This window comes from Xyrauchen texanus, chromosome 29 (genome assembly GCF_025860055.1).
Source record: "Xyrauchen texanus isolate HMW12.3.18 chromosome 29, RBS_HiC_50CHRs, whole genome shotgun sequence".
Lineage (NCBI taxonomy): Eukaryota > Metazoa > Chordata > Actinopteri > Cypriniformes > Catostomidae > Xyrauchen > Xyrauchen texanus.
Window position 1 is genome coordinate 17,345,349 of NC_068304.1, and position 26,067 is coordinate 17,371,415.

A 26,067-nucleotide genomic window follows, 5' to 3' on the forward strand; every position below is an offset into this window, starting at 1 on the left:
ATAATGAACTTTATCACAATATGCTAATTTTTTGAGAAGGACCTGTATCCTCGTTCTGAAAAATTCGACTCGCAGCTTTGATGGCACTGTTTAGAAGTGTGTTTCTTATCAGTGTGACTCGAGTATTGATTGCTTCCTGTTTATCTGTTACTAGATTCAGGAGAATAATGGATAATTCTTTTTTTGTAACACAGGGTGATTCTAAAGTTTCCTCTGGGGAAAGATGGACTTTGCGTGCCGTGTCTCAGGATGTAATGACCTCATAACACAGGGTCATTCATCACCAGATGTAAGGGTGACGTGACTTTTCAATATTATAAATAAGCCCTTTAACATGATTTTGAACTAAATGTGCTGCTTTAAAATGCATCATTGCATTATAGTATCATAAATGTCACTCAGTGCCATATAGCTGATACCCTCCACACAAAACTCTCTACCAGGCGACATCACTTTCTGATTCTCTACAATGCTGTTATTATTAAGATGTATTTTGTGACCCATATGCAAAATGTACCACTTAATATCGTTTTTTGGTAAACGCTTAACACTATCTGCTATGTGGTTTGTGGTGCATTATGTACTGTTTTGATTGACTCACAGCAGGGTGTTCACATTAATGCTGTAGTGGTATTGTAGGTGTGCCTTATGTCCAGCATTGTTTCTGTCATGTTTACTCGTTTGTGTATTTCAGTTTGCAGATACTTCCAACCAGTTGAAAAAATCAATCAGATACAGTTTTGATCATCAGTTTTCTAATTTGTGATGTGAAAGCACTGTCAGAATTTGTGTCAAAATTGGATAAAAAAATGATCTATATATAATTAAATGCATAAACATATACTTAAAATGTCAAATATCTCCAGAATATCATACTGAAGGAGATTAAGGGTGAATTTGTTTGCCCGAGGCTAAAAACAAAACTACAACTGACTAAAATAACATGTAGTATTTGTGTTTTCATCCTTATTTTTAAGAATAAATAATAAACTAAATGTTCCTATTTTCTTCGTGTCTCAGTTATACTTCTAAATATTTGTTCAAAATATATTAAAAGCATCTTGACAGCCTTTTATTTTGTCAATGTCCAAATTGGAAATCATTCCAAACACAATGTAATGCACAGAGTTTTAACAAAAACTTTTAATTTATAAAGAAAGTGTCCATTGCCACTCATTTACATACACGTTGAATTATTATCTAGATCCTCACACGGCTGACTATTTGTGAAGCTTTTCCGAGTGCGTATGTTTAACATGAGGCATGTTAGTTACGCTAATGTGAAAAACAGACAAATTCAACAACAGAGATTTGTTCGTTTTACAAAAATAAAAGAGAATTGACACATTGTTCTTCTTATGGATCTTTAAACTGCTCAGGGCCACCACTGTTGGTGGTGCAACATGAGTAAATTATTTTACTGTAAAATATGTTGCTGCAAGTGTGTTTTTTTTTTTTTTTTGTGGTGTTGCTCCAGTTTTCCACTTTAGTGATACAATGGCACTTTGAGGAATGTTCTACAGAAAGTCTCTGTATAAGTTAGATTTGTGAAGACTCCAGGTAAAGTGTGGAGTTCTTGACCCGAGGCTGCTGACAGTCCTGCTTTAGCAGAGAATTGATGGCGTCCTCTATCTCCGACATCCACCCTTTCTGATACAAACACAGCACACTTGGTCAATAAGTGGGGTTAAGCTGGAGACTTATATGACATTGAAAAAAGTAGCATATTAGTTCTTGAGTTTTTCTACCTGAGACAGAAATGGGAAGAGGATATGAAGCATTCATAGAGAACGAATGGTAGAAATTGTAACAAGCAGAACCCCATATTCACCTTTATAGATTCAGACTGGGCTTGCAGAATGAAGACTCCGATGCATTGCTGGTAACGATTCTGATGCATTATTATGAAAGAATTAGGCAGACCAGATGCTATAAAAATACAACAACGAAATAAGTCAGTCCAAAGATGGTTTCAATCTACTTTAAATGTCACATCAGTGTCAGTGCTGATCACTTGGTTCTATCCTCAATGGAAATGTCTCTGTGTTACTAAATTATTATATAAAAATTGCATGATGAAACAATTGCACAATGAAGCGTGCGTCATTGCATGAGTTATGTGCGTGATATAAACACCTGTGGCATTGAGCTGGTCTATGTTCTTTAACTGCAGGCGGTCCAGGGAAATGGGCTGATCCAGAACTGTGAAACTACAACCCTCCTGCATTAAGACTTCAAGCTCTTGGCCCATGGCTAGATGGAGAGGGTTTGACTCCACCACATTGGACTTCTACTATACAAAAACAAAATAATTTGCCTGTGAAATGGGCAAATTAAAGGAATGTTCCTGGTTTTAAGTTCAGCTCAATTGACAGCATTTGTGGCACAATGTTGATTATTACAAAGAATCATTTTGACTCGTTGCTCATTTATATATATATATATATTTATTTATTTAATTTTTTTAAAGTGGTTGCAGTAAGGCAATTACAATTTTAATAAATGGGGCCAGTCCATAAACATTAAAATACAAACTGTTTTAAAAGTATAGGGTTTGCAGCTTTTACACTGTAGTGACAACAAAGCTGTAATATTTGACATAACATTCCACAGATATGGTCAGTAAGTGATTTTATCACACTAATGTTAACACGTATAATGTTTACCTGTTGTGGCTACACTTTTGAAACTTGTGTATTTTAGCATTTATGGACCAGCCACATTCACTTCCATTGTACGTTTTTTTGTTTATTTTTTATTTTTTGGTCTTTTTGCTTTTTTAAATTAATTAATTGACTTTTTTTTTGGACAATTTTTACTCTTATTTTCAAATAAATAAAGGTATGAATCAAATGTATCTTATGTAGTAATCAACATTATGCCACAAATGCGGTCTATCAAACTTCTATTGAACCCGGAACATTAATTTAAAGACATACTAAAAAGTTTGCTAAAAAACTTCTCAAGATCAATGCAGTCATTCACTATATAAAGATGGCACAACATTCGTAAACCATTTTACTTCCGTAATTTGATGTAGTGAAACAATATTCAAATTGGAAAAATTTATTTTATTCATCAGGAATTCATTTTATTTTTGGCTTGCCCTAGCAAACCGGGCCAGTTTGGTTGCTTAGGGGACCTGGCTGGAGTCACTCAGCACACCCTGGATTTGAACTTGCGACTCCAGGGGTGGTAGTCAGCGTCAATACTCGCCGAGCTACACAGGCCCCCCCGAATGTATGGGATTGTTAAAAACTGGTGAAAAGAAAAATTGTCTTAAATGTTATTTTAAAGCTGGAGCAAGAAATGACATTGTCATTAAGGGTTAACAAAGACAAGCATTTTCTTTTTTTTGGAATGACAAAATAAATATGTGTGAGCCTACCCTTAGGTATCAATCCCAGATACATAAAAAAGAGAGTGCATTCTCTGATTGGTTCGTTTTCTAAATGGCTAAAAAGGCATGGGCCACTCCCACTGCAAAATTAGATTTAAAGGGTTGGTTCACCCAAAAATGAAAATTCTCTCATGATTTACTCACCCTCCTGGCATCCCAGATGTGTATGACCATTTTTTCTTCTGCAGAACACAAATTAAGAATTAAGAATATCTCAGCTCTTTTGGTCTGTACAATGCAAGTGAATGGGTGCCCAAATTGTGAATCTCCAAAATCCACATAGAGGACCATAAAAGTAATCCATATGACTCAATTGGTTAAATCCATGTGTTCAGAAGTGATATGATAGGTGTGGGTGAAAAACAGATCAATATTCATGTCATTTACATAATACATTCTCCTCCCTGCCCAGTAGTGGGCGATATAAATGAATAATGTGAATCACCAAAAACAGAAGAAACTGAAGTGGAGATTGAGCAGCGACATATCATATCACTTCAGGAGACATTGAAATAACCAATGGAGTTGTCTAAAATACTTTTATGTTGCCCTTATGTGGATTTTGGAGCTTCAAAGTTCTGATCACCATTCACTTGCATTGTATGGACCTACAGAGCTGAGATATTCTTCTAAAACTCTTCATTTGTGTTCTGCTGAAGAAAGAAAGTCACATACATCTGAGAGTAAATTATGAAAGAATTTTCATTTTTGGGTGAACTAATTCTTTAAGATATTTTTTGCATCATGGTAAATGTTTCTCATTTAACAGGTAAAATTCATCTTTAATTATCTGTTTAGTTTATGACCTTGGTTGAATCCTACAGCTCTGACTGTAGTATTTCACAAAGCACTATTCTCTATTCAACCTGAGTCTGTATAAGGGAGTAATGCTTCAATCAATAATCACTCCCAGACACAATCAACAAATCCATTTTAACATCATCACGTTCATTTGAGCCACCCACACTTTGATTTCTGTCGATATAGACAGTGGCACTGGCTAGGGCAGTAATAACACCTAACAGCAGTCATATTTTCCAGGAATCTTTAAGTATTTCAGGTGAAACAAAACAGCACCTTTTTGCTTCGCTTGATCTTTGTGATCAGAAGGAATTCGTCAAAGAGAAACAGGTAGACATCTTGCAGCTTTGTGTTTTCTGTTTACAAAGGAAGAAATAACGTAAGGAAATGCTACGCAACCAATACCAGAAGTATGATTGGACCAATGATTAGAACAGCTTTATTTTCAACTGACCTATGAGAGTGAGCTTGCCGTCGTACAGAAGACTGCGTTGAGACACCAGGTTCTCCATTGTTACAGCTTTTAATAAGTGTTTCAGATTCTATAAAAGATAAATTATCAAAAACCCACCCTTAAAATCTTTATAAATATAGATCAAAATACGCTTTAATGATGATGTAATTTTTTCAGTTCAAAGACCTCAGCTTACTATACAGAGACAGTTAAAGCACAAGTAAACCATTTGTATGTTGATTTTCCCAAAAAGTGTAAACATTGTGGTTCTGATCTCTATCAAAATATTGCTCTGTTTGAGTTTCCAAATCAGCCCAACATAGCAATATTGACACAACCAATGATGTGAGTTTGGGGCGGGACTATGTTTGTCTGCCAAATGGATAATGGGTGGAGTGTTTGAAATCCTGTCATGATTTTTGCAATACCATTTGGTGCTTAACATTATTAAAAGATTAGTTTACCCATAAATGAAAATTCTGTCATCATTTACTTCATTACCTGTTTGACTTTCTATCTTCTAAGGAACACAAAAATAAGACATTTTGAAAAATGTAGCAGTTGTTCTTTTCCATCCACATCAAATGAATGGGAACTGGAGCTTTTAAGCTTTAAATGGGACGACAAAGCACCATATATTTCGGCCTGTTTCTCACACAAAGCTACAGTATATCATATGGCTTTAGAAGACTTATTATATAGCGCATGGGTAGCATGAACCACTTTCATGATACCTTTATGGTGCTTTGTGTCCTTTTTAAAGCTTTAAAGAGACAGTTCACCCAAAAATGAAAGTTCTCTCTTCATTTACTCACCCTCATGCCATCCCAGATGTGTATGACTTTCTTTCTTCTGCAGAACAAAAATAAGAATATTTCAGCTCTGTAAGTCCTCACAATGCAAGTGAATATCGGCCAGAAATTTGAAGATCCATAATGCACCTAAAGGCAGCATAAAAGTAATCCATACGACTCCAGTGGTTTAATTAATGTCTTCTTAAGCGATCCAAAGTTTTTTCCAGAATAAACCAAAATATATCTTCTTCATCACTTTAAATCTTGACATTAGCAGTCTCCTTGGTGATCATGATTGCAAGCTAGATTACAGTTCCTAGCTCCATCTAGCGCTCTGCGTATGCATCAAGCACTAGGAAATGTAATAGAGCTTGAAATCATGATTATGTCTTTCCCCCAAAATTGACTACATCGCTTCAGAAGATATGGATTTACAACTGGAGTCTTATGGATTGTTTTATGCTGTATTTATGTGCTTTCTGGAGCTTAAAAAGTTTGGTCAACATTCACTTGAATTGTTTGAACCTACAGAGCTGATATATTCTTCTAAAAATCTTTGTTTTCCACAGAAGAAAGTCATACACATCTTGGATGGCATGAGGGAGAGTAAATGGGCAGAGAATTCTAATTTTTGGGAGAAGTATTCCTTTAAAGCTTCAGTCCCCATTTATTGTAATTGCATGGAAAAGATCGACCAGTCCTTTATTCAAAATGTCTCCTATTGTGTTCCACTGAAGAAAGTCATATGAGTTTGGAACAACATGAGGGTGAGTAAATAATGACAGACTTTTTATTTTTGGAGCATGTCTGATGATTTTTGATTTTGCCAGACCTCAGGTACATGTGCTTTCTTGTCTCGCTCCCACACAGGAAGCCACACCAGAGTATCCTTCAGCTGCTTCACCTTCTGATAGTTGTCCAACCACTTAACTTTCCCTTCAAGATCATCTGTAGAGAGACAAAGAGAAAGAGGGAGAGAGAGTTGGGTAGGAATCTTATTGTTTCATCAACCTACACAAAGAAGGCTGCCTACAAAGAGTTAGAGGGTTCATCCACACCTCCCAAACAAACACTGCAGCTTTTGTACCAACAATCACAGATCCTGTTTTTTGGATGTTCAGCTGGATACAATTGCTTCTCTTTCAATTCTAGATTCTTCCTTCTGAATTCCACATAAAAGCTTTGATCAACAATGACACATAAGCAAGAGACGGTTGTTTGAAGCCCACACCCATCTGGCGACTTCATACACTTCATACTCACTGTAATTGCACGAAAGTCACAAGGAAGCATTGCAGTGCTGTATACACCTTCATTATCAGTTGTGGGAACTGGGCTCCCATAAAGTGTGTTGAAAGGTGTTTCTGCCATCCTGGAATTTTTTAATTGAAAAAACTGCTTTTGCGTGAATGATAATGCCCATTCTTCACATTAAACCGTTCTAGCAGTAAATCAAGCTGGCAAAGACTAGTCAAATGCCTTAGTTAAAGGGAGATTTCACCCAAAAATTTAAATTCAGTCATTATTTACTCACAGTTATGTTGTTTCTTACCCCTATGACTTTCTTTCCTCCGTAGGACACAAAAGGAGATGTTAGGCAGAATGACAGCCTCACTTTCATAGCATCTTTTTTTCCATATAATGCAAGTGAATGGTGACATTTTAATTAAAATAGGATTGTCTTGTAACTTGGGTCTAAACTTGATTAAATGTAAAAATGTTGTTTGCGATTCCACTTTTATATAAAAAAAAACAAAAAAACATTGCCATTATGTGATGATAATGACATTTTGCAGGGAGTGGGACTAGTCTAAAATGTTTGTATTTTAAAAAGTAGTGACAAGTGCTTGTTGAAAAGTGTCATTGCAGAAGCACCCACTGACCTCAACTCAAACAGTATAAGATGAAACAGCACAAACGCTGTATTATGCAGTTCATGTTAATCTCACTTCCTTATCAAAATAGAGTAGTTATTAAAAACAAAAGGGATTTATGACCAGGTGTGCAATGCTCCAGAAAGATAACCGGTCTTTCACATGACAGCTCTGATATTGTATGCAGATACAAAGACAATGTCATGTTTTCATGGTTTACTAAAACATAGCGTACATTCAGCGGTTTGTAGCACATCTCATGTCAAAATAGCGCACTGTCTTTTCACACTTTCATTTTGCAACTGTCACTCTGCATATCTTTGCTCAAATTGGCTGCCACTACACGCCTCACAAACAGCTTCCCCATGATGGCCATCAGAGAACTGGAAAAGTCACCTGTCTCCACTTTAATTCCTTGTTTGACTCACGATCACAATACACATATATGTATTGAAAAACATTAAAAGCAGAAATTCTGAATTTTCTGCACAAAAACAAGCACAATATTTACAATAAAACTATGAATCTCGCAGGTTAGGTCATCTCGTGCTAGCCACATGACTCCTTACAAATCAATATGTCATGTTTATATAGTAAGTAGACCTGTAATAAGTGGGATAAAGTTCATTCAGCTTGCTTATAATCACAAAATAAACCCCTTAAGGGTGACACAATTATTTGCAATAATGACTAGCTACTTCACAGTAGATTATCCCTATGTATCAGTCATATTGGACTTTTGAATTGAAAAATAAAAATAGAGAAGCACAGATGTAGTGGCCAAAACCGCATCAGACAATAATATCAATTATCTGCACTATTAGATAGACAATCAATAAAGGTTGGAGAAATTGGAGAATTGGGTGATAATGACAGCAGCTATTTGTGAGCTTTGCATGGTTAGAATTTCTCAAGGTGGAACTATCGTTAGTCAAAAATATATTTTATTTTATACAATTTTACTATAACTCATTTGATTACTTGCCTTAAAGCTCGACACAGCAAGGTATACTGTATGATGAGTTTGCTAAAGCTAAACTGAAGTCTGCTTCAGATAATACGGGACAAGATTCATCCTTCAGATTTCAGGTAACGTGAGTTAAGAACATACATTTCTTTTTTTAATCTTCCCAATTTAAGGCTATTTAGAATCATGCTAATGTAAGTAAAGAATGTTAATGTGAGTTAATAATAAATGTTTTGTTTATAACTGTGACCAGGTAATCTGAATCTTGGAAGACACATGGGGAATAAAGTGATAATTTAAATGTTTAATTAATTATCAGTAATTTGAAAGGTGGCATGAAACAGCAAACCACCAAACTACCGGTATCAGCATTGGTCTCGGAAGATGTTGTTAATAATTATAAATAATCAACAAATCAGTTTCGGCATACAAATATTGTATCGGTGCATCCTAGCAAAAAATGTGCTTCATGTGGTACCATCTAAATTAACTGACTTTATTCAAGGCAAAAATATTATTTCATGTGACTGATTAAACCATATGTTACACTTACAAAAAAATTGTTAAGGTTTATATCAAGTAGAAATAGCCCCTTAAGGTAACAATCATAGCTTACCATTTTTTACAGTCTATTATTTTCTATTCTACTGTATATATGGTGGGAGGATAAAACTTACAGATGGCTCTGTCGATGATGTCCACGATGCTCTGTAGTGTGCCCTCTTCTTCCTCTGAGCAGCCTCTTTTCCCTATGTTCTTCAGCAGCAGAGGGTACCGCGTGAACCTCTGTAGAGGAGCCACCAGCAGATCTTTTAGCTGCAGTCTGCGGCACTGCTCGTTACGTTCACACCACTGACCGGGAGAAACAGTGTGGTGGAAGAGAGGGGGAGAGATAAAGATGTATGCTTTGTTCCAAAACCTCTTGAGTGGCCTATGAAGGCAGCACTTTAAAGGGATATTTCACCCTAAAATTAAAGTTGAGTCTTCTTTGTGGAGCTCTATTTGTATGGTGTGTTGAGTTGTTGCCTATCCACTGCGGAGCATCCTAAATCGGCCACTTATTGTTTAGACAATAGACAGCGAGGCAGCTCTCTAGCACTGCTGAAAAAACTGACATACCAGTAGCTGGTCACCAGCATATGTTTAGTTTTGAATGCTGGTCCACAACAAGGGACGCTGCTACCTTGGTTCCTGCATTAGCAGAAAACACATTCTGGTCGACAAGCTTCACGAGCTACGTTTTGCTGGAGAACAACATGAATATGCTAGTCCGCCAGCAAGACCAGGACTAAACTTGCATTAACCAGCCTAGATAATTGCATGCTGGATAAGCTGGTCTCCATTTAGCAGGAGGTTGTGGAGTAGAGCTATAGTGTCAAGTGTTTTTTTAAAGATATTATACTCTTTCCTCTGAATAAAAGAGTCAACTGACAAACCAGATCATCTTTGTGTAACAGAGTGGAAAAGTATGAGCAGAAAAAAGGACTGGAGAAGGCCTGAAATAAGAGTCAAATGACAGACCAAAACTGATGTGGAGACAGCTTGATACAACAGATGATGCAAGAGGGGGTGAGCAGCTGTGTCAACACTCATTCTCCACAAATCTGGTCATCGTGTTCCAACGCAAGGAGCAACGGTCCCTGACAACCATCCAGCAGTGGCTTGAACCTTACCCCGTTCCCTACATCTAGTCAGAGCATTCAGACCAAACCCTTATTAGCATGTCAAATCATGCTAGCCGCGGTTACCTTTACGAAGGAGCCAAAGTCCTCTCTGAACTTCAGGCTGTCCAGATAAAGGATGGCTGTGCTGTAATTTAGGCAGTACTTCTGTAGACAATGGCAAATGCTTTCACCAAACGCCTGCAAAGTCAATATGGGTGATGGATCAGAAGAGGACAATAGAGAAAATCTTGTGTTATCTTTCAGATTCCACAGCAAATAAGGAACCAACGTTCAGTACTGTTCAGGCTTTTGTGTTCTCGAAAAATCATATACTAAATTACTCATATATTAAATTGTACAAGCACAAAATGTAGGATTATGCGTTGGTCTAAGCAGACATTTTTAAACATAATTTATGTTTGAAACTCATTGCACATGACTTGTATTCAAATTGCATTGAATGGTTTCCAAGGGTAAATAAGAAAAATAAACCTAATATAATCCATTTCTACCTTTACAACAAAAAGAAATATGAAATTCACATGTAACATAAAGATCAAACAATGTTGATCTTTTGTGGCCAATTTATGTTTTTAACTTTAGAATTGCATTCTACGAGTAGAGGATAATGGTATGGTGTAACAAGGAAAATAGCTAGTGTATAATCATCCAGTTAGGTTTTTACCTTTATGAGGAGTTCAAAAAGAATCCGAGTACTATCGCTGTCTGGATTGGTCCACAATTCCTTAATGACACGCAAGAGACTACTAAGGATGCCAAAGCTAACCTGCAATAAAGTGAGGATTAGAAAATGTATTCTGATGGATTCCTCAGATAAAGCAACATATAAAGCTTTATTTCATATTTTCACTAAAAAACAAATACAAGCACTATCAATTCTAACTACTTTCAGCACAGTTTAAACATGCAGTTGGTAAATTTGCATTTTAAATTGACCACAAAACTCATTGATCTTACCAGACAGAGTTCATTGAGATTTGCAAAGAGCCTCCAAGAGTCGATGTCCTGTAGACACTCTCTCAACTGCAGATCTGACAGAGTGGTCAAAAATACCTGCATGCAAAACAGAAGCCAACACATTTAGGCGAACACCTTTAAACTTGCCTGTTGATGGCAGAGCACTTTTTATAAAGTGGTACATTTCCATTTCTGTAACCATGGCAGCATGCAATTTAGCTAAAGCAATATTTTTCATGTTGTCCCTTTTTGTCTTTCTCCATTTCCTCTTTAACCTTCTTTACACCAGTGGACAGGACATGCCATTATTTTGTAATAACCCATAATACACATTGTTTTCACACCTCTTTTAAAACCATGAGCTGATCAAGAAAGTAGACACATTCACTGGTGAAAAGCTCCCAAATGGCCTCTTGTTTTCGGTAAGCTTTAGGATTCTCTGCTGCTCCCAGCTCAGAGCGACCTCTCAAAAACTCCTCCAGAGACATATCCTGAGAACGGGAGAGAACAGGATGAGGAGAAGCTTGAGTTGTTGAGTTGAGGTTTAGTTGCTGTGAATTGCTTTGTCAGGATGCTCCAACAGCCTCATGTTTTGATAGCACCACAGTGTTCACACATTAAAATCAACTTAAAACTGGCTTCCTTACAGTTGTCTCCACATTTAAGAGAGAGAGGTGAACGTATTTAACCAAAAAACAAAAAAACAATCATACCCTCTTAAGCTTTAATGGGCCATTCAGGAAAATCTGCTCTGAAGCTGATCTCAGCAGGGCATCAGTTTTGAACTCATACCTTGTATGTTTGAAAGTCTGTGTCCCTCCATTCCTGGATCTGAATGCCAGCTAGACACTTGTCAACGTCTGCCTTCCCTTTTGCCTGATGGAAAACATCATACACTGACTTTTGTATTTGATCATGAAACCTGGAGCAGATTGGATAGCGCAACATTTTCTAGCTCTACTGGACTTGCTTATTTTGGTGTTGTTTATTGTGAATTAAATTTATTTTCATTCATGCAAATGTGATTTAGCTCAAAGTAGGTCAGTGAACATTGTGTAATGGACATGGGCTGAATAACACAAAGCATCTGAAGAATGACTGTCTGCCAATGGCAACAACCACGACACTGGCACCCAATCAAAAATTAATGGGAGAAAGCTCTTCATGATGGTATTGAAATATTCAAATATGTGAACATTTACACTTCACTTACTGTGTTACGTCTCAAGAAGGGCCACTTGGATTTCTTGGTGTCTGTAAAAATTCAATTATGCAAGAAAATATTTTGAAAAACTTTTAAAAATTAGGTCCTGAAACTCTTAAAATCAACAAAAGATGAGCAAAAAGAGATACAGTATTTAACCTTCATAACATGGTGTTTGCTAACCTCAGGAGATATAATACTAAATATAAATGATTGCTTTTATTTTCTATTCCCTCTATGTGAAGTTTGAATGACTGCAAACCAAAAATTGGGGTATGTGTCCAAATACAATTTCTTGCCAATATTAAGATATCACTCAGGGGGCATGCTAACTAGTTTGGGACCAAATTTTGGCTAATAGTTATCGATTCATTTACATTTCCCATAAATTGAAGAAAAACATTTGTTTGATAATTTTTTCTTCAATAACAAGTAACAGGGTTGAATGATTGAGCTTGATGAATGCAATTTTTTTTGGTGTGTGCAAAAACTAAGAAAATGGAATCAGATTATTTACCATCACATTGTATAAAAGGGTTTAAAGTTAAAAAATAATTTAAAGTTATTTCTTGTGTGTCACATTTAAGGCATGTATAACATTTGTAAAAGGGAAAAAACAGGGTTGCATGCAAATTTGTTGTTGAAAGATAAATATGATGTTTTTGGTAAATCAAATTAGTTCATATTTGAAAACAAATAAATATATTTTTACTACAATGAACTGAATATCAGTTCAACAGATAATGTCAGAAATATGACATTGCTGTATGATTTTAAATATCCTATATGTTCAAGACCTCTGATGTTGGTCAGATATCATATGCGTTTAGTATTAGCTGCTTTTCGTACTTGGTAAATTTGATGTTAGAAAATAGTTTATCTAACATATTTAATAATAATACTACATTTACAAAAACACTGCATTTGTGCCTCTAACGCTTTTAAAAATCGTTATGGGACACTAATTTGTGCTCTATTTCCAATCAATTCATATCAAACCCCAACAGGTCATGACATTGACTTGGCTTGACTAACCTGAATAGGCTGATTTATTTAAAATATCAGCAGCACCATTGGACACAAATAAATCACCAGGGGAAACATCCAATCCAGGAAGACTCACAACCATAGAGCTCCGCCTTCTTTCCTGGAGCCTGAGAAAATACAAATGTGACCGAAAGCAGACAAGTAGAGAGCAGGTGAGATCATAGAACATTGAGCCTGAGGCGGCTAGCCTATGAAAGTATGAACGGTGAACTTGCTGCATGCTCAGTGAAAGGCTGGGTTTTAACCACACAGTGTCAAATTCAGTCTTTGTTATGTGTATCTTTGTATAATGATGCATTCTTTGGTTTCACCACAAGCTGGCCAGGTTCAAAGAGGGTGAATATGCATGTGAATTGTGAAAAAAAAATAACCTGATAAATCCTGAACAATGTGCTGTACTATTCTCTTTACACAAACCCAAGTCATTCAAAACTTCAAATTTAAAGCAGATTTGGTTTAGCAGGAAATTAAAGAATTCCATGTTCACATTTCTAACATGCTATGGTAGTATTGGCGAACTCCATTAGCAAAGATGATGAACAGAACCATACCACGATACAGCTGGACATGCACTGTATCCTAACAACACGCCATTGCAGAGTGTAAATACAGGCATGCGCCCACTGAGCAGAGGGATATATTGAAAGATTAAAAATATTACAGTGCTCTAATTTACATTTAATGTCATTTAATCAGACACTTTTATTCAAAGTGCAATCAAGTTACATTTTTATTTGTTTGTATCAGTATACAGTATGTATTCCCTAGGAATTCAACCCATGATCGTGCCATTGTTAGTGCAGACTGCTCCCCCAGTTCAGCAAAATAAATAAACTGGAATAAAGCAGCAGTTATTGTTCCTTATGTTGTGTTCCTTTCTGTAGTGCTTCAGTTCCCCTGTTATATTTTGACAAAAAAAAAATCCTAAGGGCTTTTACATAGTGGTATGTCTGTTTTCAGACACAACTAGATGGGCTGGTTTTTGTTGATTCACTACCAGCTATGTGCCTATCCATCTGTAAAACGACTCAATGGTGTGTCCCACTATTTGAAGTGTGTCAATAAATAAATAAATACAGGGGCTGTTTATTTTCAGATGCAGGTATGAGGCAGCAAAAAGGCCTAGGAGTGGGAGCTAATCCCACCTTTCATCTTCATTCAATGAATCCTGTGTTTTTACTAACCTAATACATTTAAAAACTACAGCATTTAAACTTCCATTGTAACCTTGGCTGAAGAGCTTAATACAAAAACAACATTAGCAGATACTATTATCAGCCTTTTTGTGCAGTGAATATGGGACCATATACCAATAAACACTTGAGTAACATATACAGCTGTTATGAGATATGAATTCTTGTGCATTATATAGGTAACACCCCTTCCAACGGTATCTGACACAAAGACCACTCAAACTTAGCTTATGTACTTTCTCGTCTGTATCATTTTGGGCATTTTTGGAGATAGACGCTCATAAAAAGCCCATCAATCCTTTGTTTTGCATGTACAAACACAAATGCCAGGGCACCAAGCTTTGGAAGCTCACCAGTAGAAAGTCACTCAGTGCATCTCCATTTAAAAAAAAAAAACACAGGTCACTGTAAATTGCCGTTTATCTAAAGGAACATTCCCATTGCAGTCCTGCTGCAATGAAGCTTGGTAGAATGAAGCAGCCCTCTATGCTGATTTCCCAATCCCGGCACAGCCACAAAGAAGGGAGCTTTTGTCCTCGCACCTCTACGAAATAATGATTCTCCCTTAACATCACTGTCTCATCCAATCGCTGTGTAGGGATGACCACTGCTATCAGACAGTGCAATACTGTAATTAAGGCAACAATAACTGCCTAATTATCCACCGTTGAAAAGAAGCCTGTGATCCAACAGGCAAGCAAAGAGGGCCCGACGGGGGGAAAGTGGCACTAATGAGAGTTTGTCTGGGCCTTACAGGGTCGAACCATGGGACTCTAATAACTCTACTTTAAGAGTTCATGTGCTGCTAACAAAGTGGCAATACATTGAACAATGAACTTTTTGAGCTCTATTTCTGCTCCCCCTGCTCCAGCATACCAGCGCTCAATGTAAAATGTGTCCTGCTCACAAACTGTGTTTCCACACAAACAATCTCCTAGATTAATGTTACAACTCTCCAAATTAGAGAAGCACTGAAATGACGGTTTTAATGAACAAAGAAATGCTGTTTTGGCACAAAACAATGTGTTTAACAGTTGGCTAGAACACTTGGCTAATATGAGCTGGAGATGACGGTAGGTTGCTTGCTCACATGCATATATGACAGGTTGGGATGGTTTATGCAAAACACAAGACATAGAGATAGATAGCTCACCTACCTTTTATGATAGGGCTCGTCCCCCTGTAATCAAAAGCAGATACAACACAGTGTAAGAAAAGTACTGAGAAAATATGGCTCTGCCCAAGTACTCCAATTTAGCTTTGGTTATCTTTCATGTGATCAGCTATACAATATCAATTTCAGAGATGTTATTGTGTGAGTTAAAGACTACTAAAGTTCTCGCATCTACAGAAATGTTCTGACTCTATTGTGGAGACGCTTGGATGGACGTGTGGATGAAGTGAATGGAGTTTCCCTTTTATTCTTTTGATCATTTACTGACCTTCCCGTGAATGGGGCCCCATCGGAGGAGCTGCCCTCCCAAGGGGACTGGGACGTGGCCTTGCTCAAAGCTGTCAGTGCATGTAACTACTGATTAATTTGCTGTCAAAGTTCTTATTGTGAACTGCAACCTCAGGAGGCCAGCGGAGAATAATGCAAGAGGTTTCCATTGGCAAGAACAGAAAGACCCTGGGCACTTGGAGCCCATGTGAATATGTGAAAACCGATTGTTATCTACTTATTACATTTCGGTTTAAATCTATCATAATTATTGTTCACAATGATTTTTACAAATATGCATCTGGCAGAAACTTTTATCCAAAAGTGCATTTAAGGTATATGTTTGATCAGTTTCTATGCTGCCTGAATCGATCCCACAACCTTGGCATTATTTGCACCATGCTCTACCATTAGAGCTGCAAAAATCTGAAATATGTCTGACTTGTTGAATGTTTATAGAAGGCATCAAGAACTGATTGTACCTGATCACAGTCATCAGTGGTGCTCTCGTTGTCATCAAAAACAGCCTCTTTTGAACCGCCCTCTCCATTAGACTGGAACGACAGAGGAGACTTCTGCTGGAATAATGGAGACAGGGGGCTCTTTGGCAGAAGTGTCTCCTCTTCTAAAGGGCCATCAAATCTGCCTAGCTCTCGGGAGGAGATTCTAATGCTCCTCATCCTCCTTAGCATAGGGGACGTGGAGATGCGGGATGGGGCTTGTCTATCAAACTGAAATAAGTGTGCGGACATGCCGTCACCCTCCTTGAGGGAAATGTACCTCAGTCTGGAGGGAGTCCTCCCTAAATCTATCCGCATTATGAAAGGATTACTGATTTGCGTTTCTTTGTCTTCGGTTTGTTCACATTTGGTTTGAGTTTGCGCATCTGTTCCTTTGACGGTTTCCTTCTCATGCCATTCTATATAACTCCAGTCCAAAGCTTCATCCATTTCTTTCCTGTTTTCTTTTATTAAGGCATAATTCAGCTCAGTCATCTTGAGCAATCCGGCATTATATCCAATAATAGAAGAGGGATTATGAATCAGATGCTGGTTTGATTCAAGACATTCCTACTGGAATATATGTCCAACCCAAGAATCCATTTCTCTGGGACTTCAGAGAGTTTCTGAAAGAGCAAAAGGGGATTAGAAAAGCCACCCAGAATGTTTGTCTTAATTCTTGTAGAATTGACAGTTTATGTCTATTTTAAACCCTTAATCTGCATTCAGAGTTACATATGAATTTAAGCACTCAGACAATGAAAACCTCTACAGTATATACCTTGTGCAATTTTCAAGCAAAAAGTTCAGGATTATTCTTACCACATCTTGCTGAACTCAAAAGACTTATCTGTAATCTATCCATCAGCATTAGGCTAGTTTCCAGATGTAGGCTATTCCTGAGGATACCCTTTTTTTAGTCACCATCACGATTAGCATAGATTAGTGATGTAAAATAATCTTAAAGGCCGTTCACACCTAACGTGTATTTTCATCCGTCTACGCAATTTTATATACATGTAAAAGACACAAGATATAGGCATATATTTATATATTAATACATGTATGTATTTTTGTTCAGCGTTTTATATGGCGTGTCAAGAAAAATAAATAAACTATAAACCCGCTTCTATTCGTTGCGCTGCGTCTAGCTTTTTCTAACGCAACCTTGCGTTCGGTCTGAACGGCCCCTAACTGCAACAACGTGTATCACAACATTATTACACTATGATAATGTAGCGTGGATAAAACTGCACCTGTCCTGTTCTAGTAGTCTAGGTTTACGTTAAGGATCAGAAAACAACCGTTTTACTGACGAATAATCTACAATGATATGTTGTTGTATGAAAAATGCAGTGAATGACTTCAGCTGTGTTCTTTGTTTTAATTAGACTAAACTAGCGCGTGCTACAATATCAAGTAGGCTATTGCCTTCATACAACGTTTAACGATGCGGATGAACTGCAAACGTGTCCGTCCAGAAAAAAGTTATAACTGACAGCTATAAATCTATAATATTAAGTCACTTACGGAGTTTGTGGGTCCTCTAGATGTTTCCGGTTGAGATAATCGGACTGAGGGAGCAGAGCTGTGTTTCAGGACATCGCCCTCTTCCAGTTTAACAACTTCTGTTAATGCTCACGATGTCACAGCCAACAGTAGAATCCAGTAGGTCAAATAACACTATGTTTTAATAGAATATTGCATGCAAAAGGCGGTCTCTCTCCTCTGTGGCTCAGCAGCAGGTATTGTGCGGGAGTTAAGAGTCTTGTTCCCTAAGGTCAGTGGAGGTGGAGCGTAGCAGTATTGTGTTGATAAATGAGAGTGCACAACGAAGTGTAATTCCAACAGGCACAGATGCGTGTGTGATGCATTCAGATGTCCTTTGCAAGGTAGCTGAGAAAGTGGGTGACACTTGGTAACAGGAGAGTTTGTAGTCTCACGTGAGTTGTAGCCAATGTCAAGCATCTTGCGTTTCTTTCCGAACCATTTGATGGGGATGATGTGGAGATTTGTCAGTGTGAGGTTTCATTTATTTACCTGGACCTGGATTTCTGGCAAAGAAAGAAACTTGTAATGCATGTAGTATAATATTTTACACTTATTCCCTTTGTGCTTATTGTTTTATAGCCTGTAAAGTTGTATTAACACATACTGTATAGTATTACAACAAAAGTAAACTTTTTAGCAAAGAAATACACCACATGGAGTGGTGGTGGCGTAGTGGACTAAAGCACATAACTGGTAATCAGAAGGTCGCTGGTTCGATCCCCACAGCCAAATGCATAAATGTGAATAACTACAAATTCAAAAACATGTAGCTACTGTACTGTGCAAAAGTATTAGGCACATAAAATATACATTTTAGACTCCCAAACATTTCTTTCGCAAAAAGAAAAGATGACCCCCACAGACTGAGCCCCCCTGAACATCTAGTCAGTCTGGGATACATAAAGAGACAAGCAATTGAGAGCCTAAATAGATTGAAGAACTGTTGTGAATTATCCAAGAAGCTTGGAACATCCTATCTGCCAACAAGAAAAACTGTGTCCAGGTGTACCCAGGAAAATTTATGCTGTTTTGTAGGCAAATGTAGTCACACCAAATACTGATTTAGCTTTTTTATGTTTACTCAACTTTGTATGACGTTAATTGATATATGAACACTATTTATGGCATTATTTATTAAGAAATTCTTACTATGCAACATTTTTCACAAGTGCTTAAAACTTTTGCATGGTACTGTATAATTAGTACCATCCCATCTAGGTTATGCCATTTATTTTGCAATATTACCAAGATTTCCAGCAACACAAATATTTAAATTGGTCTACAACAATAGACATTTTTAGTACATTTCAAATGAAGAGTGACTTTTGAGTTGCATTTTAGACATTAAATCAGAATCCAATCAACAAATAACACCACCAACCATCCATGTGATGTGATCATGTGGCTTTATTTTTTATAATTCTTCATTAACACTAGATGGCAGTGCAGGTGAGTTTATCACTTGGTCTGCACCACCACTCTTCCAGCAGGATTAGTTATGGGTTTAGTGCAATTAGCATTTAAAAAATCTTTAAAGGATTATAAAAATACAAATAATGATATAAATTTCTAAATATATACTTTTAATAAATCTATATATAGCTGTATTGTTCAAATTAAAAAAGGTAAAAAATGAAACATTAGGGCATGAATTATCATTGCTCAACACATTGTCCAAAAGCATTAATTGTCAATAAATGGAACCATTAATAACTAGTATTAGTTCATTACATCAAAGGAATATTCCGGCTTCAGGCTCAATAGACAGTATTTCTGTTGATTATTACAAAAAATATTTTGACTTGTGCCACTGTTTCTTTAAAAAAGGCAAACTGTAGAGGTACTAACAGTGGAAGTGAATGGGGACAATCCGTAAACTTAAAAATACTAATTGCTTTAAAAGCATAGCCACAAATACTGACCGTCACTCCTGGAGTCGTGAGTTTGAATCCAGGGTGTGCTAAGTGACTCCAGCCAGGTCTCCTAAGCAACCAAATTGGCCCAGTTGCTAGGGAGGGAAGAGTCACATGGGGTAACCTCCTCATTGTCGCGATTAGGGGTTCTTGCTCTCAATGGGGTGCGTGGTAAGTTGTGTGTGGATCGCGGAGAGAAGCATGAGCCTCCGCATGCTGTGAGTCTCTGCGGTGTCATGCACAACGAACCACGTGATAAAATGCACGAATTGACTGTCTCAGAAGCGGAGGCAACTGAGACTTGTCCTACGGCACCCAGATTGAGGCGAGTAACCACGCCACCACAAGGAGCTAATAATTAGTGGGTATTGGGTATTCCAAATTTGGGGAGAAAAGGAGATCAAATATATTTTTTTAAAGTACAGCCACAAGACCTAAACAATATGTGAATTAACATGACTTTAGAGTGACAGAATTGCTTAGTAACCTTTCTATTTAAAGTAATATCTAATTTTACAACTTCAGTGCCATGACGACATAACGGTGGATGCAAATAACTAGAAGTTTGTATATAGAACAGTAGTCCGCTGCAAAAACAATGATTTAAACAACTTTACAGCTCAAATAATACACAAATTTCAACAGAAGAATTAATGGAATTGCTTTTATGAATTTAAAGCTTTACATTTCTGCCTTTAAACCCTCCAAAAATGGGGGATGAATCAAAATACATTTTTGTGACCACCAACAATATTCCACAAATGCTGTCAATTGAGCTTAACTAGTCTCAAACCCAGGGAATTCTTATAATCATTCATGTCTGTCATGTAAAGTCATGTCTTACGCAACATACATGAGGACTCACAAATTAATACTTTGCACACATCCAGTATGTGGCCTATAGATTACTTTAAGAAATTGTTTAAGTTAGAGAATTTGTCTGAACTTTAGAAGAGCAACTCATTTAGATACAAAGGTGTCTCATTTAAAATATTTAGAAGTGTGTTCAAAATGTGTGTTCTTATTAAAATTATATACAATTTAAACAGAACAACACGGGTCTCTCATTTACATACACAAGAATGTATGTATATGAAAAATGTTCAACATTTACATTTTCTCAAAAACTTTATCTCATTAACACGGAAGTTAAGCAGCAGCAGCAGCAAGAACATTTATGACCTAATAATTTTTTTCAAAACATTTTCAAAATGTACTTTTAAAAATATATATCTAATTGTACATTTCCTCAAAACCATTTTTAACCATTTAGAAACAGAAAAAATAGACTTCTCATTGAGTTTTGCAGCAGTAAGAACATATGGCCTAAAAATAAAAAAATAAAAAAGGACAGTTGTCCTTTGTCTTTGAAGTCTGTAGTGTACACCTTTGTATGAAATCTTCAGTTTCTTGTCAGTTTCAAGCATTGAATGGCCTTCATTCCTCAAAACAATGATTGACTGATGAGTTTCTAGAGAAAGTAGTTTATTTCTTTTTTTTTTTTTTTTTTTTGCCATTTTTGTCCAAATTTTGACCTTAAGACATGCCAGTCTATTGCATACTGTGACACCTCAAAAACAAACACAGACAATGTTAAGCTTCATTTAATGAACCAAATGGCTTTCAACTGTGTTTGGTACAATGTCAAGTGATTTTCTAGTACCAAATTATCAATTTAGTGTAACGGTTCCTCACTTCATATCTGCGTTGTGTGTAATAACAGATACCACCAACACCATCTCACGTCTTGGGTGGATTATTTATTTCTGTTAAAACACATTCAAATGTGGTGATCAGTTTCACAGCATTCTTAAACGTTCCACCACAAACACTCTTGACTGGCGCGAAAATGAATGACCTAACTGGAACCAGTTCTCAACACGACACCAGCCAATGATCAGAGAGTGCGGGTCGATTATAATTAAAGGCACATACACTTATAATAGACAAGCCAAGTGGAAACACCTTTTTAACCCTGTTACACTCCCCCTTACTGAATTCGACTTGCTTACACCCTTAAAAAAAAACACAGAAGAAAAAAATAAAATAAATAAATCACATTGACACTGACCACCAAAAATAAAACAGGTACCAAACCCATAAATATATATATAACAAGCAATATAAGCATTATTCCAAGTTTTTTTTTAAACCCATAGAAATAGTCACAATACATTTCAGTGAAAAACACTATTCCCCATAGGAATTAAAGTGAAAAGAGGTTGGCCATTCCCCTGAACACTTATAGACAAACATGCCTGTTACATATTAGTTAATCTGTGACTTCTCAAAACCTTGGACACAAATTGATACACCTACACAATTCCCAATGTAAACTACAACTCTAAAAGGTCTCACATAATATCAGTTATTACTTATGCATTCAGAACACAGATATTGACATTTCATACAGTAACAATTTAATAGAACAATATCTTTAAACTCTTTTAGAACACAATGGGCTGTTTGGTTAACAAACAATTCTCTTATTTATTTTTCCATTGGTTTTATTATTTCTTTCTTATTCTTAACACATCACCTTGTTCTGATTCATAATCTCTATTAACCTTGTTACTGGTTTAAATAACCTGCCGGCTCTAGATCTCACACGACTCAATGAATTTTCAAGTGAAGTGCTGGAAACATTCTTAAGTATTGTCTCAGATTTTTCAATAGACATCCTGCCAGGTTTTGAAGTACTCATGTGTACAGGATCAGACAGGTCAGTTTGTTCTGTATTTGGCACATGCACTGACTCAACAATAGACTCAACCACTAAGGAATCCTTAGGTTCCAATTGTGAATGATCAGAGTCATTAACCAGATTGTGGCCAAGACTCAAGGACTGGTCTACATCAACAGTCGGTGCCGATACAGAAGCATTCTTGAATTTGCCTACATCATCCATACACCTGTCATCTGTGCCTTCAGAATGCAGCTGTGATACCCACACTCTTGTTCTGTAATTGGACCTGCAATCATTTGTTTTAGCACGCTGCTTCCAGTCACGGTCATGGCACCATTGTAACGGTTCCTCGCTTCATATCTGCGTTGTGTGTAATAATAGATACCACCAACACCATCTCACGCCTTGGGTGGATTATTTATTTCTGTTAAAAAACATTCAAATGTGGTGATCAGTTTCACAGCATTCTTAAAGTTTCCACCACAAACACTCTTGACTGGCGTGAAAATTAATGTCTGAACATTTTCAGTGAAAATATATAAAACGATATGCAAAATACAGAAGTGTAACCTGTACCTGTTAAAACACATTCAAATGTGGTGATCAGTGTCACAGCATTCTTAAAGGTTCTGTCATGAAGGGTGCACATTAACAATTACAATATGATTTGGCAGCAAGAAAGCCAAATACCTTCTCATACATGTCAAAATATAAGAACAGCAATAAAAATAAAATACATTTTCGCAGAGCACTCACTCACCACAAACATTCTCTTGACTGGCGCAAATGACCTAACCGGAACCAATTCTCAACACAACACCAGCCAATGAACAGAGAGTGTGGGTCGATTATAATTAAAGGCACATACACTTATAATAGACAAGGCAAGTGGAAACACCTTTTTAACCCTGTTACATTAGCATGATTACTCAAGGATAAGGTGTTGGAGTGATGGCTGCTGGAAATGGGGCCTGTCTAGAATTGATCAAAATGAGGGGGGGCGCGCAAGATGGCGACCGGTGAGGAGGTAGTTTTGAGAAGCTGAGGATAAAAGTTTGTTCCTTCACCTCATATTGTTCTTTTTTTGTTTAAAATTGACCACTCGGACATCTAAATGTAAGCTCTTATTATTTACCATAATTAACACGGAGAATTGTTGTAAATTGGTTTTGAACTTTGTGACTAACCAAGAGAAACAGCATCGAATGGCGGAAAAACGAAAAGAGAGGGAGAGTAAAGTTAAAGAAAAAAGCCTAACAAAGTCGCTGACAAAGATTAAGAACAAAGAGGATGAAATGCACATTTGCGGCACTGACATTCAAACAATGCACGCATATGTAGTGCAAGGCACTACAGTTCCTTTAACGGATTCAACGCCCAGTACCCCTGATCCGAAGAAAAGTAAAACTGAACCGTCCCTGTCTGAAATTCAAGAAAACGTATCGGTTACCTAACGTAACCTCGGTTCTCTCTAGATGAGGGAACGAGTATTGCGTAAGCTAGCTTACGCTACGGGAAAGATTCATCTTTTCTGAGATATTGAAGCCAAAAAATTATCCTTAATTTTTGTATCCATTGTCAACGCAGTGCGGCAGCTGCAGACCTTGAGCGGGCTAGCTAGCGAGCTCATAGGTTGCTCTGTGGCAACTGCTGCAGCCTATAGACGAGCTTGGGCGGACTCGCATCCAATGAGAGGCGTCCGCGCGCTCACTGCATCAAAGCCCGCCAAAATGGGCGTGACTAGAGTGCATATAAGCGTAGTTCGTAGGCTGGAACCCTGGTTTTCATTGACTGAAGCGAAAAGTCGCTCGTGGCGCGAGCACGGCCGGCTACGCAATACTCGTTCCCTCATCTAGAGAGAACCGAGGTTACGTTAGGTAACCGATACGTTCTCTTACGAGAGGTTCTCTCGTATTGCGTAAGCTAGCTTACGCTACGGGAACCCATTGTCAACGCCGTGCGCGCCAAGCATCCACTGTATGAGCCCCAGGGAATTAAGGGGGACCCGGGGAGCCCTTATGAGTGGGGAAATAATATTTGGCCGGCAAGAATGCGGGTCATTGATTGTGTAATACATAAGCACACAGTAGGACGGGAACGACAGAGCGGCGGTGCCGGTCTGTGTGGAATGTGTCCCATCAGTGCAGCTCACCAGGGGAGCTGTAGCGTATTAAACCGCTAGTAGTTTTGCCTGCAGAGCGGGCACTTCCATATTGTAAAATCTGACAAAGGTGGAGGGGGAAGTCCATCCCGCTGCCACACATATGTCGTGAATGGAAATTCCGCTGGACCATGCCCACGAGGATGCAATGCCTCTAGTGGAGTGAGCCCTAATGCCCAACGGGCATGGCAGGTCTTTTGACGCGTATGCAGCAGCAATAGCGTCCACTATCCATCTAGATAGTGTCTGTTTCGAGGCGGCGAGACCTTTGGTACGCCCTCCGAACGAAACGAAAAGCTGCTCGGAGCGTCTGAAAGCAGCGGAGCGCGCAGTATACAATCTCAGTGCTCTGACCGGGCAAAGGAGATTGGCGTCGCGTTCGCTATCCGGTGCTGGCAGCGCCGATAGGGAAATGACCTGTGCTCTGAAAGGAGTACCGATCACCTTGGGAACATAGCCGTGTCTAGGCTTTAAAATGACCTTGGAGTCACTTGGTCCAAACTCAAGACACGCAGCGCTGACAGACAGCGCGTGAAGGTCTCCCACACGTTTGACTGATGACAGGGCAGTCAGAAAAACGGTTTTGAGTGAAAGGTATTTCAAATCCACGGATTGAAGTGGTTCGAAAGGGGGGCTTTCATAGTTTCGAGAACTATAGAAAGATCCCAGATAGGAACCGATGGGGGCGCGGGGGTTCATCCTTCTAGCTCCCCTGAGGAAGCGGATGACCAGCTCGTTTTTACCCCATGACTGGCCGTGCAGGGGTTCAGCGAACGCCGCAACGGCCGCCACTACACTTTGAGCGTGGATGGGGATCTGCCCTTATCCAGCAGCTCTTGTAGAAATACGAGCAGCGACGACACCCCACATGTCCGCGGGTCCAGGTCTCTGTCGGTGCACCATTTTGAGAACACAGACCATTTTGACGCATAGAGTCTTCTCGTGGAAGGGGCTCTAGCGTGTATGATGGTGTTTATTACTCCTTCTGGCAGAGCGACGGGTAGTCGTTGATCACCCACGCATGCAGCCCAGCGCTCTGGGTGGGGATGCCAGATTGTGCCGCGAGCTTGAGAGAGGAGATCTGCTCTCACTGGGATGGGCCACGCGCTGTCAGTGACAGCTGCGTAAGCTCGGGAACCATGTCTGATTCTCCCAATGCGGGGCTATGAGGAGCACCGAGTGACGCGTTTCCTGATCCTCTGCATTACCTGTGGCAATAGCGAGACGGGAGGGAAGGCGTAAAGCGGGCGTCTGGGCCAGTCCTGGGCCAGCCGTCCTCGCTTTCGAGAAAATTATTGGGCAGTGAGAGTTCTCTTTGGACGCAAAGAGGTCTATCTCTGCTCTGCCGAATAGGTGCCATAACGTCTGGACTGTTTGAGCGTGCAGGGACCATTCCCCTGGGGGAATATTGTCTCTGGACAGTCTGTCAGGGCCGTCGT

General features: G+C 38.4%; 1 protein-coding gene across 3 annotated transcripts; it reads right to left on the reverse strand.

Annotated features, from left to right (window-relative positions):
* Positions 1 to 1,128: 1,128 nt before the first annotated feature.
* On the reverse strand, positions 1,129 to 18,136 carry plekhg7 (pleckstrin homology domain containing, family G (with RhoGef domain) member 7). Of its 3 annotated transcripts, none has more exons than XM_052097791.1 (17): positions 17,848 to 18,136; positions 16,300 to 16,943; positions 15,534 to 15,556; positions 13,172 to 13,290; positions 12,146 to 12,186; positions 11,725 to 11,808; positions 11,277 to 11,423; positions 10,933 to 11,028; positions 10,640 to 10,741; positions 10,039 to 10,152; positions 8,968 to 9,142; positions 6,282 to 6,397; positions 4,656 to 4,743; positions 4,478 to 4,557; positions 2,137 to 2,290; positions 1,832 to 1,929; positions 1,129 to 1,646 (listed from the first exon to the last, which is right to left on the reverse strand). In XM_052097791.1, exons 2-17 carry the CDS (start codon positions 16,810 to 16,812, stop codon positions 1,629 to 1,631), a joined length of 1,968 nt encoding a protein of 655 aa, XP_051953751.1. In that variant the 5' UTR covers positions 16,813 to 16,943; positions 17,848 to 18,136; the 3' UTR covers positions 1,129 to 1,628. The 3 variants fall into 3 exon arrangements, with proteins under 3 accessions (XP_051953751.1, XP_051953750.1, XP_051953752.1); XM_052097790.1 differs by having other exon boundaries at positions 1,129 to 1,650; XM_052097792.1 differs by lacking the exons at positions 1,129 to 1,646; positions 1,832 to 1,929 and having other exon boundaries at positions 2,172 to 2,293.
* Positions 18,137 to 26,067: the final 7,931 nt, after the last annotated feature.